The sequence below is a fragment of the Excalfactoria chinensis genome, chromosome 10 (genome assembly GCF_039878825.1).
Source record: "Excalfactoria chinensis isolate bCotChi1 chromosome 10, bCotChi1.hap2, whole genome shotgun sequence".
NCBI lineage: Eukaryota > Metazoa > Chordata > Aves > Galliformes > Phasianidae > Excalfactoria > Excalfactoria chinensis.
The window spans coordinates 1,203,003-1,220,335 of record NC_092834.1 but is presented as its reverse complement, the minus strand read 5'-3'; the positions used below and the strand labels follow the sequence as shown (position 1 = coordinate 1,220,335).

Genomic DNA, 17,333 nt, shown 5'->3' with positions numbered 1-17,333 from the left:
TGCTGGTACCGCTTTCAATCCAATGCTGTGCTTTTTCTGAAGAATACAAATGAGGATTTAGGGAAAAGAAATGTCACAAGCGTGTGGCCTCTAAGCTACTTCTCAGTGACCTGGCAGTTTCCTTAGCCTTTGTAGATACCAGTTATAAAAGAATATACTGGCTAACTTCCAACTTACAATATGAAACTGAAGATAGGGGCAAATTCTTAGCATGCCTCATGGGAGTTATGTACCAGTCAGAACTTCCCCTCTCGTTAGATAGAATGCTTCCTAATGTGACTGAGCCCTGGACAGTTAAATGTGAGGAACTGCTCTATTTTCAGATGTGCCTGCGTAGTACGAAAGCTGAATTCCTCTCCCCACCTTCCCCGGTGTCAGTTGCACGTCTCAACTAGTGTGTGTACTCTACCTTTCCTGAAGTCGTAATTGTGATTTTTACACAATCTGTTTCAAGAGCCTTCTGTACAAGATGCCTTGGGCAAGTTCCTAGCTTTGTAGATTCAAGCTGTCTGTAAATAATTTCACAATGTTAATTAGCTTTTTTTCTAACTCCTATACTAATTGAGGCGTTAAACAAATAAGTTGGAGCAGTAGTGGTTTTTAACGATGTGAGATGCATTCATTGTAAGAATGAAAGATTTAAAACGTGCTTCTGCTGCTATTTCAATTTGTGTAATTTTATGCTAAGATATATTACTGAAATCCCCTCTCTGGGTTCTGGTTGCATCCTGCGTGGAGTGGCAGATGTCACAATTGTCTGGCTTGTTCTGGTTTGTTTTGCTAGTGGAAACGTACGTGATAATTGCTGGGGGTCAGCCTTTCATTTTTCTGTTTCAAGTGTGTATCTGCGAGTCTGGAGGATGCTCTATATCAAAAAGTAATTGATGCGCCTTAATGGGACGCATGTCCTGTCCTTTCCGTTATTTTCCTGGGCAGTGGGGGTGGTGGTGGTGTTGCTGGCGATTGCATGGTATGATATCCCATTTTTAGAAATGAACTGCTGTTCTGTTTTCCAGAACTATTCCATGGCAGTCTATCTCGTAAAGCAGCTGTCCTCTACGGTGCTACTGCAGAGGTTACGAGCGAAAGGAATACGGAACCCCGATCACTCGAGAGCATTAAGTATGTCTGATGTACTGCTCTTTACAAAAAGTAGCTTTTGTAAATGGAGGTTTGAAACAGGGCCGTGCTAACCGAGGCTTGGACTTCCTACAATTCTCTGGGTTTCGAGAATCTGATAGTGGTGTTCTTTGTATTCAGTTCCAATTCAAAGACTCCGAGGCTTTTGTTTGTGTTAGGAGCCAGTCCAGGAACCCTGTTGACACAGTGAAGAGAAAAATGCAAGAGAATCTCTTTCAGTTCAGTCATGCTGGTTTTGTTTCTTCAGAATACAACAACTGTATTTACATAGTTAACTGGTAATTCAGTACCTCAGCAAGCTGAACTAAATGGCAGAGACTGAACCTTGATGCTGAAGTGCTGGAGGAAGGTCTTCATCAACACGCTCTTTGTTCCTTTGGCTCACTGTTGTGGAGTGAGCTCCCAGAGAGTCTGGCACAAAATTCCCTCCGCTCCCTCCCCGCTCCTTTGCAAACTTGGTGTGAGCTTCACTGCTTTGTAATTTTCTGACAAGTGTGCGGTGGTAGAAGAAAAATGCAAACAAAATCTGCTATGCACCTTTTTTTCAAGGGGAAAGTATGAAAAGACCACCACCTGCCAGCTGTTGCAGTTGTGCTCCTTCATGCTCCTTTGGGAGGTGCTCAGATAATGCGTATTGTCCACAGGAAAGGGAGGAAACCAGCCCACCAGTAACTGCAGGGCCACAAAGCTGGTGGTGTATAATAGTGAGCAGTAGCTTATGGTGCACAGAAATCCGGCTTTCCCAGGTGGCTACCACTTTTTGTGTGCAAGAGGGCAGTGAGGGTGTAGGTATGGTTCATGGAGCAGGAAGAACATCGAACTGACTCGTTACTTAAACAATGGCTGCTTATAGCAGTCCTTCTGGATAAAAATAGAGGCTGGGTGGAGACTGAAAACTAGTGTATTCACTAGTGTTAATGTTTCACTGCAGTTATTTAAAGCTCCAGTTTTGTCAGGCTACTTCTGCTGCGATTTCCTACTTCTCAGTTTGATTTTCAGTCTTGAATTGGAGGTTTTCTTGACGAACATTTCAGAGGCTTGCACAGACCCTCCATGTGAGAGATACTGAAGCCTCTCTTAAAAACAGTTGAAGTTAACAGTAGTGTTACTGTTGCTCGTTGTGGTGGCGGCTTGTAAATAACTTTGAACTGTTGCTTGCGTGGGGAAAAAGCTATTTGTATATAAATATTTTTTCTAGGTATCTTGGTTTAAGAAGATCTTTTCCTGCTTTTAGCTTTCTTGCATTGTCACTTACGATCTTTCTAGTGGTAAAGATGGCTTACAGTACACCTTCACTGTGCAAGTTAGAAGCAATGGTTACTACTGCTTGCCTCCAACAGAGACAGCAAAGTCTTGCACACTGTTTTAGAATTATTTTCCTTCTCTTAACAAATTTGTTTTAAATCAACTGTAAAACTAACTTACTTTCTTTCAAACAACAGTCAAAGAGAAACTGACTGCAGATCCCGACAGTGAAATAGCGACGACAAGCTTAAGAGTTTCTCTTCTTTGTCCGGTAAGTGTTTTTAACTCCCTTAAAAATTATTGTGATTAAAAAAAAAAAAAAGGCTGAAAAAAAGAAAACAAACCTGTGGCTGTTGAGGGCCGAGCTTTTGGTAGAGGTTGGTTTGTGTGCCAGCTTCATGTGTGTAAGATCCAGTACTGAAATTAAGTGTGTAACTTGCCCCCAAGCAGGTGAGTGTTCCATTAACTTGAAGATGCTATTCAGAATTAGATGGAAGTGTACATTTAAATCTATCACTGGGTCATACGTGTTTGCCAATTGGGTTCCTAGCATTTGGTTGTGGTAACACCACTCTCAGCAGTAAGGCAGCTGTTCTGTCTGTTAAAAACAGCTCTGAAGGTGATTATATGTATTTGTATGTGTTGAATATTTCAGTCTTAGAGGAAAAAAAAGCGGTGATCTAGAGAACATTCAAATAAGACTTGTACCAAAGGTGAAGTGGGGGAGCACAGTTCCAATGAATGTGGAAGTAACAGACTTGCTGTATCTTGACCTATTGTTTTTTTAACCAAGAACATGTGGGGTTTAGCAATAGTTCATACCTGGCTTTGTTATCATTGGCTGAACTGCACGGTATTAACATTATGTGTACTTTTAAAGTCTTTGGGATGTAGCGCTCTTCTTTCACATATCAGACACCTTCAAAATACTTGATTGCTCCTTGTCTTGGTTGACACAGTATCTTTATTGCAGTGTAACTTTTTAACCTGTCCTCAAGATTGAGGATCAGTCTGTTTTCCGGGTTTGGCTCAATCTGCTTGAACTTGACATGAAATTCTTGGTTTTAAAATGGAAGGAGAGTTCACTTTATTCTTTGGAAGTTGAGGTTTATTTCAATAGTTATTAAACATCTATTTCAACACTATCAACGTCAAGAAACTTTCTACAAAGCAAAGCTTTTGTCTCTAAAAGCACAGTGGTTACACTCTTGGGTTCTTTTTAAAGACTATTGTGCATCTTTGTGTGGTGTTTTCACAATCTTCCTTAAGGTTTCACCATCGATATTGGGATGGAGAACTGTCAATAATAACATATTTATAGACAAATAGGATTTGCTTGTACATAAGATCCAGGGATTATTTTTATAGATCAGAATTAATAATAACCTGTAATCACAGAAACACAATAACCAGCACACTGCACCGAAACTGCTGCAGACTGGGAGTGCTGAAACGTATCACTCTGTGCATGGAGGTGCTTCAGTTGAACTTGTGCTGTGCTACTTGCATTGTGTTATTCTGGAAAGCACACTGACAATGCTATTGCTTTCTCTGTTGTTCTTTAGACAAGATGTTTTAACCACGTTCTTAGTTTCCAATAGAGACAAGAATAATAAATCGGTTAGTAGAATTAAATGACAGTAGGAGTTTAGAAGTGCCCATGTTTTCCATATCTTGAATTAATCCTCATGCATCTTCTGGAAGTATTTTATTGCTTCAGCCATGGTTGATTTGTCAGAACTGCCACTTGGGGTAGTTGGGTTTCTTCACAGATTTCTGACACACTTGTTTGTCCTAATTGTGTCTATTAGTGATTAGAGTTCTTCAGCTTGGACATTTTGAAGAGTATTTTTTCTTGCTGTCAGTGATTGGGATGAGTTAGTGTTAGAGCAGGAAGGTACAAGGTTGCTTTTAGGATTGCAATTTTACAAATACATGAAGATGTCAAATTCTACATAGCTTTCTCATAGTTCTGTTAGGGATGGAAACAAGACACCAGCTAAACGTTAGGTTGGAGCTCATCAGGAGCCTTGCTTTTCTCACTGTTTCCTCTTGGTTCTTTTCTGAGTAGCATACAAAATGGAGTCTGTAGCCACGTATTTATCTGTGTCATTTTAATACTGCCTACGAAACATAGACTTTTTTCCAACATGTTCTTCACTCAGTGCTGTCTGATCTCACTGTAGCTCTTGGAGTAATCCATCATTGCAAAAGCTCTGCAGGACAAGGACTGCTCCTCTCAAGCTGTCCTGGGGAAAGAAGGGTGACTAGCAGGATTCAGGCTGTCCTCGGCTCTGAATGCCATTCTGTTGGAAGCTCCTTGTTTTTACTTGCAGATTTGTAAACGTTTGGCTTAGGGAGATATTTTTGTCTGTATTTTGTGCTGGCTTTCTAATGCGAGAGTGCAAGGTGAATGATTTGAGAGTACACATTGAAAATGCTTATTTAGTTTCCAGCAGCAAAACCAAACCTGAAAGATCGGTGCGTCTTCAGGTCTGTCGATGTGAGGATGCTGATCCTCCTGTCTCATTCCTTATGTGTGGTTCTATCGTGCATGTACTTGAGTGAAATAAATGGGATTGCATGTCTGGAGAAGGGTGGCAGGTTTAGACTTAATAACCTTTATTTTGCCCTCAAAAAGTAATAATTAAAAAAGGGGGAACAAAAGGTGGAGCTAGGCAGCTTACTGTGGCTGTGTTTTGGATTGCTGCTGAGCTTTTTTTAGCACAGAGGCCTGCTCTCCCTCGGAGACCATACAGTACAGAGAAAAAGCTGCCCTTAACCATTGGCTGGATCTGCCTCAGATGCAGCAGGCAGAGGCTGGGCTGAATCTGTGCTTCAGGAAGGCACATGAATTTGTGTTTTTTGGGTTTTTTTTCCTCCCTCCTCCCGCCCTCAGAATAAAAATAAATCCTCAGGCTCTGCAGCAGGACCAAATATTTAGCTGAAGAAAAATTCTATATCTAGCATTTCGCCGTAGGTTTAGCAGCTTTGTTTACAAGTCCAAAACTCCTGTTTTGAGTACGTTCTTTTAGCATGAAAAGATAGCCACGTTTTGTAAGCCTGTGAGAGAAATGAATGCAGCATTTCTTTTGCTGACAGCAGGCAGGAACCAGTAACAGTGCTGGGAGTTTTTCAGAAGTTGGGAAGCATCCCTTCTTTTATGACCTCTCCTTTTGTCAGTTCTGACACAGCTTGGCCTGCGTGGCAAAGCTGATCCAGGCATTCGGTGCCAAAAATGGGGAAAGGAGACCTTTCCTGTTAACACTGTGTGTGCTGTTTGTCTGCGTGCCTATGGCTTCTGAGAGATCCGGGCACAATTTCTATACCAAGAGCTTGCAGAAATGTTTCTGGTTGAAATCTTTGTGGTTTGGGACATGGGGGTATTTAAGTTCTTCCTGCAGCATGTGTTTGACCTGTCTTGTTTTCCTTTGGCATCATGTAGAAGCACCCAGTTTCATCTCCAGCACTCTTTCTCTCGATCCTTGCTGAGCTAGGAGATTCACTGTGCCCAAAAGACAAATGAGCCATTGACTGCCATCTGGGAGATAAGGATTCATAATAGACGTGGGTCAGGGGTCCTTCCTTTGTTGGGGGGCTGATTATGGTATAGAAATAATGTGTTTGGTCATGGATTTTAAGGGAGGGGTGCCAGACACATGGCACATGCAGCACCTTCTGCTGCCCCAGCTCCAGCACCATTACTGCAGGCTCCCCAGGGAGGTCCCTGCTTTCATCCATCTGGTGGTGAGGTCTGTGACAATGACGGACAGCCAGAGGGGACAGAAACGAGCAGGGTCCTGTAATCGAGCTGAATTTGCTGCGATGGGGGGGATTTTTGCTTGTGGGGATCCAAAAGAAAGGGAGAGGGGAAAAAAAAAGCATCATGGAGGAAGTAGTGGACTGTGAGTAGAGCCTTTGTTCTTGATATTGTTTTTACTTTTGTGATATTCTGAGATTGAGTGCCATCCTGTGGCACCCATCTTGTATTGCTTGCAATCAGTATGCACGACCACATTGCTTGCTTAAGCTGTACTAAAAACAGTTCCTCTTCCCAGCCACTGCTGGAATCGGCTGGAGGCTTCAAGTGAAGTCACAACATATATTTCAGTCAGTTATCTATCTTCAAAATAGGTGGCTTCAGCGCTTCTCAATAAATCATTGTGGGTTTTTTCATGTTGGGAGGAGTCTCCTTTAGACTTTATTACTTTTTAGAGTAGTCAGTCCCTCCTAGAGTGCAGCTTCTCCAGAAACAACTGCCTGTTGAAGGAACTTTTCATCTCAGACAAATATGAAATGCCCATCACTGCCCAATCAGTGTTGCATTCATTGTAACTGCGTGCTGATATTTTATGGCTTGAGTTATTGTTAATCTATCTAATCCAAATCAGGCTGTTCCTGTTGTCAAGTTCAGGCTGTGCCCCTGCTGCACCCCTGTGTCTGCCTGCTCTGCTCAGGCACACGTTGTGTTGTTTGTACCAAGCATGTGGAAGCTTTGCGCTGCCCTCAGAAACTGCAAGCAGGAAGGAAAGGCTGTTCCCCTCTTAAAGCTTATGTTAGCACTTACTTTCTTGCAAGCCCCTTATGGTGTTGAAAAGGTGTAATGTATAATAGGGGATGGTCAACTATTTGCATTTTGTTTAAGAAGGCAAAAGAGTTTCAGGGTAACTCAACTGTGTGCATAACAGTGGTGTTTAGTCCAGCAGAATGAGTATATTGTGGTTTCTTAATGGTTAATAGGTATGGTTTATTTCATGAGTAGCTACTTTCTAACAGTTTTTTAGAGAAAGTGGTGAAAATAACAAAGATCTTGAGGAAACAAGCCCTGCAAATGTGCTTCTGAGTGCTTGCTCCTGAGTGTGGAAATTAACCAGGTTGTTCCAGTAAAGCCCTGATGGCTGGAATATGGACAGCAGTTTGAGACACACTTCATCAACTGTGAGTGAATGAGAGGTCTGACCCACAGTCATTGGATTTTAAATACTAATGAGCATGAAGAATTATTTTTCATGACCTGTCCAGGGCACTGGTGTGCTGCGGGTGGTTGGTAGGCTCTGTATGTTGTTACCAGCATAGAGAGAGGTGTAGTCCTCAGTTTCCTTGAACAAATGTGGCTGAAAATGTGACCTTGGTAACAATTGTGTTGCCATTCAAATCTAGAAATGAGTAAGGGAGGGAGCAATGTATTGTGGCATGTGTGTTAACTGAAGCTTGGATTTGGGGAAGTATTCTGGAGTAGAATTCAGCCTGTCCCAGACTCATTTTTAGACAGAAGAGCCCTGTCTGTTCATCTAATAACAAGGTGATGCAATCCTTCTTTTCCCTACAGCTTGGTAAAATGCGGCTAACTATACCATGCAGGGCTCTGACTTGTTCACACCTGCAGTGTTTTGATGCCACTTTATACATTCAGATGAATGAAAAGAAACCAACTTGGGTTTGCCCTGTCTGTGACAAGAAGGCTCCCTATGAACATCTCATTATTGATGGGTAAGTACAACTTGACTCAAAGTGAAGGATGTAACTTCTACTTTCTGTTACTGTGTTTGTGCAGTACAGAATACTTTGCGTTACAGTCTTGGTTATCTGGTTATGAGCTGTTCTAAGTGGCCACATCTTTGAATTTCCCCACTGTTAAGAGCTACTTATCAGGTGCATCTTCTGTCAGTGCTCTGGATGAACTGAGGTGATCAGACTGAAGGCTTATAATAACGGGAGGTATTCCTTCCAGTCTCAGACAAATGTTTTACTCCTGTGCCTCAGAGTTTTCTGTTCTTTCACATATTCCATAGTGATGGATTCCTAGTTGAAAATAGCACGTACTGACTTCCCCCCCACCCCCGCCAAAATAGAGCAACTGCACAAATCTGGCATAATTGATAAGACATTTGTGTCAGGTCGAATAAGTGCTGCCACTTCACCCCTTACGTGCACGTTTGATTTCACACTTGGAGAGTTGCTGTACATAGAAAGTGACTGAGATCAATTCCCTACTCTGCCTACCTACAGAGCATTAGGAAGGCAAGTGTTGGTCTCCATGAGGAAATGCTAAATACGAATTCCTGAATTATCAGTTTAATTTCTTAGATAGGAGCTATCTTTCCAGAGTGTGACAAAGGAGAACAGCAAGTAGAGTTTCTTGGAGGAATACGTACTTTATGGTAAAAACAAAACTAGAGCTACAGAAAACCACTCTCAAGCCCTTTTGGAGACCCTCAGGTCTTCTACAGGCAGCTTTGGAATCGGGGACCCTTGGATTTATGGATCTTCTGCTTTGGACTGAAGAACTATGAGGCTTCTTGCTCCTATACAGCAGTAAAGACTAACAGTTTCAGCCTCTAGCAGTGAAGACCAAGAGTTAGTAAATAATTAAAACAGTGTATCATCCTTATTACCCTTGTGTTGTCAGGCATAGATGTTGGAGATTAGGTGACAAAACAGTAGTATCCCAGAGAAAAGGCTATTTCTAGAGATGCTTTAACCTGGGAAAGGGCAAACTTTCTCACTAATTAAAGCAAAGCTCTTTCATAAGCAGAACCACATGAATAGTCTTGGTCAAAAGCTGGAATTCACACTGGGAGTGATGTGGTGCCAGGATTTTCAATGCTTTAGGAGACTCAGATAGGAGAAGAGTATGTGAGTTTAGATTCCCATGCTCAGCCTTTGTTAGGAAGCTTTCACTTAAAAAGCAAAAAGAGCTTTCTGAAAATACTGGCCCTGAAATACTCAGCTGTAGGGATTGCTTTAAGATATGAATTTCTCACTTAAATGCTGTTGAAAAATCTCTTCCTTACCCATGTTTATTTTCGTGTTTGTTTACATTCTTCTGTTGTTTTGGGAAATACAGAGTTCTGTGTTGTGAGATCTGTGGTCTGTTCTAAACACATCTTTAAAGTGAATGTGCAGGTCTGTATTTTAAGTAGCTTTTAAAAAACACAACAAACTGTAACTCCATTTTAATAAGGCAGTGGATGAGGGAAGGATAAAATGGCAGGAGTTACCAGTCCTTGTGCAACACTTTTCAAACTTAGACCGACTGATAACAAAGATGCTGAGTTAGAAATGAGGTAAGCTCTTTTTGAGGATGGATACTAAAAGATTTTGATTGACAGGTTGTTCATGGAAATCCTGAAGTATTGTACAGACTGTGATGAAATTCAGTTCAAGGAGGATGGCTCGTGGGCTCCGATGAGATCAAAGAAGGAGGTGCAGGAAGTAACCACATCTTACAATGGAGTTGATGGTAAGTCATGTTTTGGGATGGGTGGGCTGAATGTCATACTGTTGGACTGTGGAGTCAATGCCCCTTTAAATTTGATATACATATAGTTGCATGTGGTAGCTCTTGGTCCACGTCTGCAGGAAAGATTGCTTAAATAATTCCTGCCTGGGGCCAATAGTACTTTTTAAGGAATAAGTAATGTTACGTCAGTTTGCTGTCTCTTGGTTAGTCCTGGAGGCAGTATAGTAAGCTGTGATGTTATGATGATTGTAGTGTTGCAAACTACAGCTACCATTGTCTTACCTTGTACAGGATGCATAAGCTCTTCCTTAGAACATCAGGTGTCTTCTCACCAGCAATCAAACAAAAATAAGAAGGTAGAAGTGATCGACTTAACCATTGATAGCTCGTCAGATGAAGAGGAGGAGGAACCGTCTGCAAAGAGAAGCTGTCCTTCCATATCTCCGGCATCACCCATGAATAATAAGGGGTGAGAGTTAAAAATGCGGGCCAATGCAGGGAGAGTGTATTTGCAACAAAATGCTGACAAATTCGAAGATGAAGTGTACCTAAATTATACCCCAAGTTAGCAGTTGATCACAAGTGAATTCAATCTTGGCTTACGAAGCCTGAGAAGATTGGAGTACAGAAATGGTAGATATGTGTGTTTTATATAACAGGATATAACATAACACTGTGAAGGATATACAGCCCATAAATGAAGTTGCATATATACATGCTTTCATAGCTTTGCAAAATTAACATCGTTAAGAGTGTAACACGATGCAGGTTTTTAATTGCATTTGTGAGAATGAGTATAAAATCATGTTAGAGGTTCTGGCTTAGAGGTATGTTTTTGTGGCTTTGGAAGTGCTTTCCTGCCATAGAGAAATATAAAAGCAGTACATATGGAGAGCGAGCAGTGAGAAACATACTTGGGTGTGGTATGGGAGCATGTGGGTTTTGTCAGTAACTGCTGCCAGTAGCGTAGTAATAAAGAATGCCAGAATAACCTGATCACACCTAAGTAGCCAAGCTGTTAATAGCACCCTGTTTACATAAACATGTAGGGATGAAGACTGAAGCTAAACCTATGGGATCCTGCGTTGAACTGATTACTACTCCAGTGATATAAACCACTCGGTGATCACTTAAAACTCTTCAAGGCCTTTTTGGCTGTGTTCCATTGTTAATTGCCTGGTAGAGCTCAACTGTTGTGCAGTTAGGCAGATCTGTACCTCCTTTTAGGATACAAAATGCCTTAGGGTTGTCTTGCCCCAGCTTAGGAGTATAGGTAGAACCTTTCGAGTGGAGATCCCTGTACCATTTGTAGTGAGTTAGTCCTGTCAGTTTCTTCTGTTAAGACTGAGATTTTCTTTGCTGTAATTTTGCTGAACTTCAGCTCGTTGGCAGTCTGGAACAGAACCAGTTTTCTGATTTAGAAACTTAATTGCAAGAAAAAAAGCTTGGGGAGCATGTGATGCTCAACCTCTTTCCCCTGCAAGACTTGCTGATGTATAGCAACGTCTCAGTGCTTTCTAGTGATGCTCTGAAACTTAGCAGGGGAGCTGTTATATGCCTGTCACGTTGGTCATGGTGTGTACTGAGATAGTTAAATTTGAGAATAGGCACACCCTGCGTGGACATCAGTAGAAACACAGGGATCTTTAAATGATGTACTTATAGTCTTGGCTTTAAGGTTAAATTTTACTCTTTAAACCTTTTGCTTTTGCTAGCATTTTGAATTTACCCCATCAAGCATCTCCTGTGTCAAGAACACCAAGCCTTCCTGCTGTTGACACCAGTTACATCAACACATCGCTTATCCAAGACTACAGGCATCCATTCCATATGACACCTATGCCTTATGACTTGCAAGGTAAGCTTCTGGCTGTTTGTAGCTGTAGGTACAACTCTCTGAGCTATTGTGACTATTACAGAAGGATTCAAACAGACAGTTGTTTCACAATCCAGTTGTGCAAAATAATATTTTTACAACCATGGAAGACAAGGGGGTATTGTAAGAGAAAGAAGGTTTAGGTTAGTGTCTTAAGGTGTTAAAAGTCTGATTTCTCCCAAGGTCTGGTGGTAATGAGAGTCTGAAGTGTCATTAGTTTTATGCTGATTCAATTTATTTCATTTCAAAATTCGGTGGGAAAAATTGGGAGGTACTTTTTTGTTTTGAGAAGCTTGACTCTTTTTCTTTGGCTCTTTTCAGGTTTAGATTTCTTCCCTTTCCTGTCAGGAGACAATCAGGTAAGTTAAGGAAAATCAAATCATCTGGCAGATTGCTTTTCTGAGAAGGACTTGCTGACTTGGATGTATAGGCGAGGAAAGAGCAGATCTGTAACACAGGTGTGAGTTCAGGCAGACTGTACCTCTTTTGTGCACACAGGATGTAACCAAACATAAGCATTGTCCTAAGTACAGATGCATAATAAGGCGTAACAACAGATAAAGACTTCTCTCCAAGGGCTTCAAGCTAGTTAGCTGCAGGTATATTGCGGGATGACCCTTGGCAGTGGCTGAAAATGCACCAGCCACCTCCTGAGCTTTTACAGACTTTAAGTCTGTGTGATCTTTCTCCATCTGACCATGTTAGGCCCCACCAGTGGGTCTCTTGACAGTGCTCTATGCAATTTTGTGAGTCAGGGCAGCTCCTTTTTTTTTTCCCCTTCCCCTGAGGCTGTGTGCCTGCTCACACTGTTTGCTGCTTTCCTGTAAGTGCTTACTGAAATGAGCTAGATTTGGTGCTGGCTTCTGCAGTTCAGGGAACTAAAAAGGGTTAGCGAGCCCTCCCACTTGGTCACTGCTCCTCCAGTGCTTCCAAGCAAAGAAGAGGGTTGGGGTGGTTCACCCACCTTTCTTCCCTCCATTCCTGTTCAGCAGTCTCAGGTAGGAGAACGGGACTAAAAACAAGAGGATTTCCATGTCATTGCAAAGTCCGGAGCCTGCTTAACAGAACTTGGATTCAGAGAAGCTTTCTTCATAATCAGTAAAAGGACAGACATGAGAATAATTCTGAAATGAGTATTGCCAATGTCTGGCGTTGCACTGGCATGGCATAATTGTACCAGTGCTTGAGTATCAGGAAACAAGGCTAAATGGCCTGTGTGGATGTTTCCTTGTAGTGAAAACAAATATAAAGAGCAGAAGTACCATACAGATAAATAGCATTTCAAATCCAACCTTGGTAATTGAAGTTCTTGCCTTTTGGGGGCAAAGAGTGTCACTTCAGACGGCCCTTGCTGCCTTCTGATGGGCCTAAACATACTTCCCATATTTCTAAATGTGTTTTTCACAGGGAAGAACTGTTTCTCACTCCACCAGCAGCGATTAGCCCGTAGTTTTACCAGCTGTAGTTGATGACTAATGAGCGGAGGGGTGGCAAAATGATTCTTTGAATTTTGGGGAATTTTTCCACCAAGGAGTTGTATGGAGAGGTACAAGTGCTTCTGCTCGCCATTTCTCACTGGCTGTCTTGCAATGCCACTGCCCTTCTAGTGTTTTTAATTCCTAATTGCCAGTATTTCCCATTCCTTTTGGCTCTGGAAGTCAGGGGCTGCAGAGGTAAAAGATCACTGCGTCAATCCGCTTACCTTACAGAAAGGTTGAGTGGGCGAGCTGGTGTGAAACCCAGAAGCTGTCAGAGCTGTAGCTTACAAATATATTCTTTTTTTTTTTTTTGCTGGTCTGAATCAAAACAATGGTGTCTGAAATGTAACTTGCAAATGTTGTTTTTCCCCCCCCAGCATTACAACACATCCCTTCTTGCCGCTGCAGCTGCGGCAGTTTCCGCATCAGATGATCAAGAACTCTTACACTCTCGTTTTTTCCCATACACTTCATCTCAGATGTTTCTCGATCAGCTAAATGCAGGAGGAAGCAGTTCTCTGCCAGCCACAAACGGTAGCAATAGTGGCAGTAACAGCAGTCTTGTTTCCTCCAACAGCCTGCGAGAGAATCATGGTCATCCAGTTGCAAGTAGGAGCGGCGCGGACACGGCGTCTATCTTTGGTATCATATCAGACATTATTTCGTTGGACTGATTTTTGGAGAAAACGAACTTGTCAGAGGAAGTCTTTGTGCTTGGTTTTACTTTATGTTAGAAACATAGACAGGTTTTTTTCCTTTTTTAGGGAAAAAAATTTACATGTACAGAGAACAAAACTATATTTTCAGTTTTACTTTTGTATATAAACCTAAGATGGCCTCACTGATTAAAAAAAAAAATAACAAAAAAAAAAACCAACAAACCACAACACAAAGCAGAACACACACACAAAAACCCACAAAAACAAGGAACTTGGATTTAATGGATGCTGAAGATTCTACACCTGTGCATTTGTCATGTGAGTTACTTATTTTTTTTTGCCCTTAGTTTGGACACAAATGGCATTATTTTCTTCACAGTAACAGAAATGGGAAAAGGAACTTCTGAAGTTCAAACTTCTAGGTTGTTTTTTTTCTTTTCTTTTGCCTCTTGGAGACACCTGTGTTTGGTGGTGGAATGCAATTCCCCCATCCCATTTTAGTGCAGATTTTATTGTGCTTGATGTGGAATAAACCCTACCCAGCCTGTTCCGCACCGTTCCCTCTGTTTGCAATACATAGCCTTTCAGGAGTGTTTATTTGTCATTTCTTGTTCTATGTGACCCTCTGTTTGGCTGACTTTCTTTTTAATTCCATGCTTTAATCAAGCATGTTGCGAGCTTGTCAGTGCACCAATTATTCTGGAGGGCCAGACTCAATAAAATGTCAGGCTGAGAAGTTGTTTGGCTGTGTTATGTGGGACAAGACCAAATTCATATAGAATCTAGCCCCAGAGAAAAACATCGACACATCTGACTGCGGGTTTTTGTTTCTAACAACTTACTACGAAATCCTTTTAAGATAACTTAAGATCCTAATCACAATATTCAGCATGTGTCAGTTTGAAATGTGTGGAGCTGCTTGTGCTTTAAGATCAGCCACGCGTGTAGGACTGGCCCACTGGGTTGGGCCTGTCTTCTGGCTGGGAAAACCTCCTTTTAGCTGCAGTAGATCCAATTTCTGCTTCAAAGTGAACTTGTCAGCAAAAGGAAGAAAATACAAATGCCAACGCTCTATTGCATGGTTGGTGCAGCCGATAATGGTCTTGGTACGCTGTCTTCTGAGTTCTTCACCCAAGTTAAGTTGGTATTAAATGTTTAATGTGAGTCTGTTAAGCCAAAAAAAAGCCCAGCACCCTTCCCTGCACTTAAATGAATCTCTGCCTGTTGAAGTCTCTTAGGGTTGTGGGGTTCCCTTTCAGTTTTCTCTTTATGGCTTGGCAGTTATTTTGATTCCCTGTTCCTTTCAGTTCCCTTCCATCACACTTGGAGCCACGTTTGCTTCCTGGTTTCGTTTAGTTTCTTTCTTCACTTTTTCAGCTGTGTGTGACATAGGAAAACCTTTTTTTAAGAGCTGGTGGATCATTTGGGCTGATCCGTTCTTGTTACAGAGAAACGTGTAAATAGCTGGAATGCAGTTTTTCAGGAGATTCTTTAAAGTGAGAGCAGGGGGAGGGGAGGAGGTGATTCTGTTGCGTCCCAAAGTCCGCGTCAGAGAGAAATGATTTCCTCTGGTGTGAAAGCTATTTTTGTAACTGGTTGGAAGTGCAGATAACAGGTTTATCAGGAAAGAGAGTGAGGAATACAGAGGTTAGCAGATGCTTGTCTGAGTTTTTAATGTCCCAAGCTGTTGATTGCAGCTATAGTTGCTTTGAGCATTGACGAGGGCCACCTTTTGCCTATGAAGTTGTCTCAAAATATTGCATTAATTACAAAAAAGAAAAAAAAAAAAAAAAGAAAAAAAAAAGAAAAAAAAAAAAGAAAAAATGACAAAAAAAAAGCAAAAACACGTTAATCCAAGTAGCATTAGGTATTGCTGTATGATCAGTTGTATGGTTCTTTGAAAGGTTCACACGATTATGTGGCATCAAAATTGTTTCTAGTGTTTTTACAGCATCCCTCTGCCACTAAATAGTTGACTTGAATTTTGGAAACAAATGTTTGTGTTTATATGTATATGTGTGTGTATATATGTATTTATAGATCTGTGTGTGTGAGTTAAAAGTGAGTTAAATAGTTTTTCCCATGCATGTGTATTTCATACATATCTGGCTGATATATATATATATATATATTTCACCATACACCAATTTTATAATTTATTAAATGTCAGTTAAAAAAAAAAAATAAAATAAAAGGATAGAAAATGGGAAATACTTATTTTTTAAACTCAGTCTGATTTCAAAGTGATTAAACCTACATGAGGAATATGTCTCATACATTTTAGTCGTGAGTACTGACCCGGTACCCGCAGAGCAGCCGCGCCGTGTCCTTTTGTAAAGCGGAGCAGCCAGGGACGTTTGCAGAGCTGAGCGAGGCGTGCAGTGCGTTCCCACTGACTGTACTGAAGAGGAGCTGAGGAGCAGCCCGTTTCCACCACGGTATTTCAGTCTTTCTAATTCACATATAAAACCAGTCGCGGCAAGCGTGTGGTAAGACGGGATCTGGCATCTTGCTGCCCGCGCACGGAGAGTGAGGCTGCATGGTGATGTCTTCCACTCCTCCCGCCTTGCCCCAAAGGGAAGGAAGGCTGCTCAGTTTGCTGCTGCCGTCTACCAACCTCATTGCTCTGCAAAGAAGGGAGAGAAACGTTCCCGAAACTCTTTGCGGTGTGAATCCCATCTGCTTGGAGTATTCATGTTTCACGCCGGGATGTGCTGTATAGTCCATAATCTCTGTGCCTCTGACCACAGTTAACGTGACTTGGTAGAAGTCTCAGTCTGAGTTCTCAAAGTTCCCTACAAATGGAACTCTGGTCTCCCCCATCGGGTTGCTGATGAGAAGAGCTGCTGCCACGCACTGCAGCGTGTGCCTGCTGATGTGGGGCAGCCTTCAGTGGTGGTTCGTGTCCCTGAGTTCCTGCAGGGGAGGGACGGGGGTGGGCGCTCTGTATGGGGTCAGGGTGCGCACACAGCGTGGGCTGGATGTGGCTTTGGGGCCTGGTGGGCATTACTGCTGCATTGTAAGGGAATAAGCCACCACACTGAACTCTGTTATAGGGGTGGTAGCGGCTCCAGGCCCGTTGCCCCCCATGCAGGGTGCCCGAATGGACGCAGGGCTGATGGAGCATCCCCATAGACAGCTCTGTGGGGAGAGCAGTGGGATGGGAATTCCTCGCTGCAGGTTCACATTTCAGGGTTTTAAGCACATTTTAAATATATTCCGAAAGGGTTTTGTTTTGTCAGTGTAATTGTTTGGGGGGGATTTTCTCCTTTTTATTTTTATTTTATTTTTTAACAGAGCTTAGATTTCTAACAAGGGAAAATTGCTGGTGGTCCCCCGAAGTGCTGCTGTTAATTGTTTTAATTAACAAAGGGAAAAACAAAAACAAAACATGTATATAAGCAGAATATTAAAATGACCATTAACTCAGATCTGTCATTCATTGCCTTAAAACTTTCTCATGGTTTCCATACGGCATGCCAAACCAGTACATGGCTTTTAAAGATGTATAGTAGACTGATGTCAGTTTGTATAAAAGTACCAAGTGAAAATATTTATTATATGCATTGGAAAAAACAAACCAACAAACGAATGGTTTACCTATTGAATGTTACCTGTTTATGTAGAAATCTTTAGATGTAATAAAAAGCATTCGGCTACGTTGTGTTTCCTATAGCCGCACACAGCAAGGC

General features: G+C 41.8%; 1 protein-coding gene across 3 annotated transcripts in view; it reads left to right on the top strand.

Annotated features, from left to right (window-relative positions):
* Positions 1-17,293, top strand: part of PIAS1 (protein inhibitor of activated STAT 1) — a 52,822-nt gene extending 35,529 nt beyond the window's left edge. The window contains exons 7-15 of one of the 3 annotated variants that reach the window (XR_011904825.1): positions 1,017-1,122; positions 2,583-2,656; positions 7,715-7,875; positions 9,498-9,628; positions 9,920-10,097; positions 11,344-11,486; positions 11,826-11,863; positions 13,360-13,959; positions 15,926-17,293. Coding sequence is in view for 2 of the 3 variants with exons in the window: in XM_072345376.1 (XP_072201477.1) it covers positions 1,017-1,122; positions 2,583-2,656; positions 7,715-7,875; positions 9,498-9,628; positions 9,920-10,097; positions 11,344-11,486; positions 11,826-11,863; positions 13,360-13,656 (1,128 nt within the window). In the remaining variant the exon portion in view is untranslated. Of the gene's footprint in view, positions 1-1,016; positions 1,123-2,582; positions 2,657-7,714; positions 7,876-9,497; positions 9,629-9,919; positions 10,098-11,343; positions 11,487-11,825; positions 11,864-13,359 lie in introns of all 3 variants that reach the window. The other 2 variants (XM_072345376.1, XM_072345377.1) reach the window with 2 other exon arrangements.
* Positions 17,294-17,333: the final 40 nt, after the last annotated feature.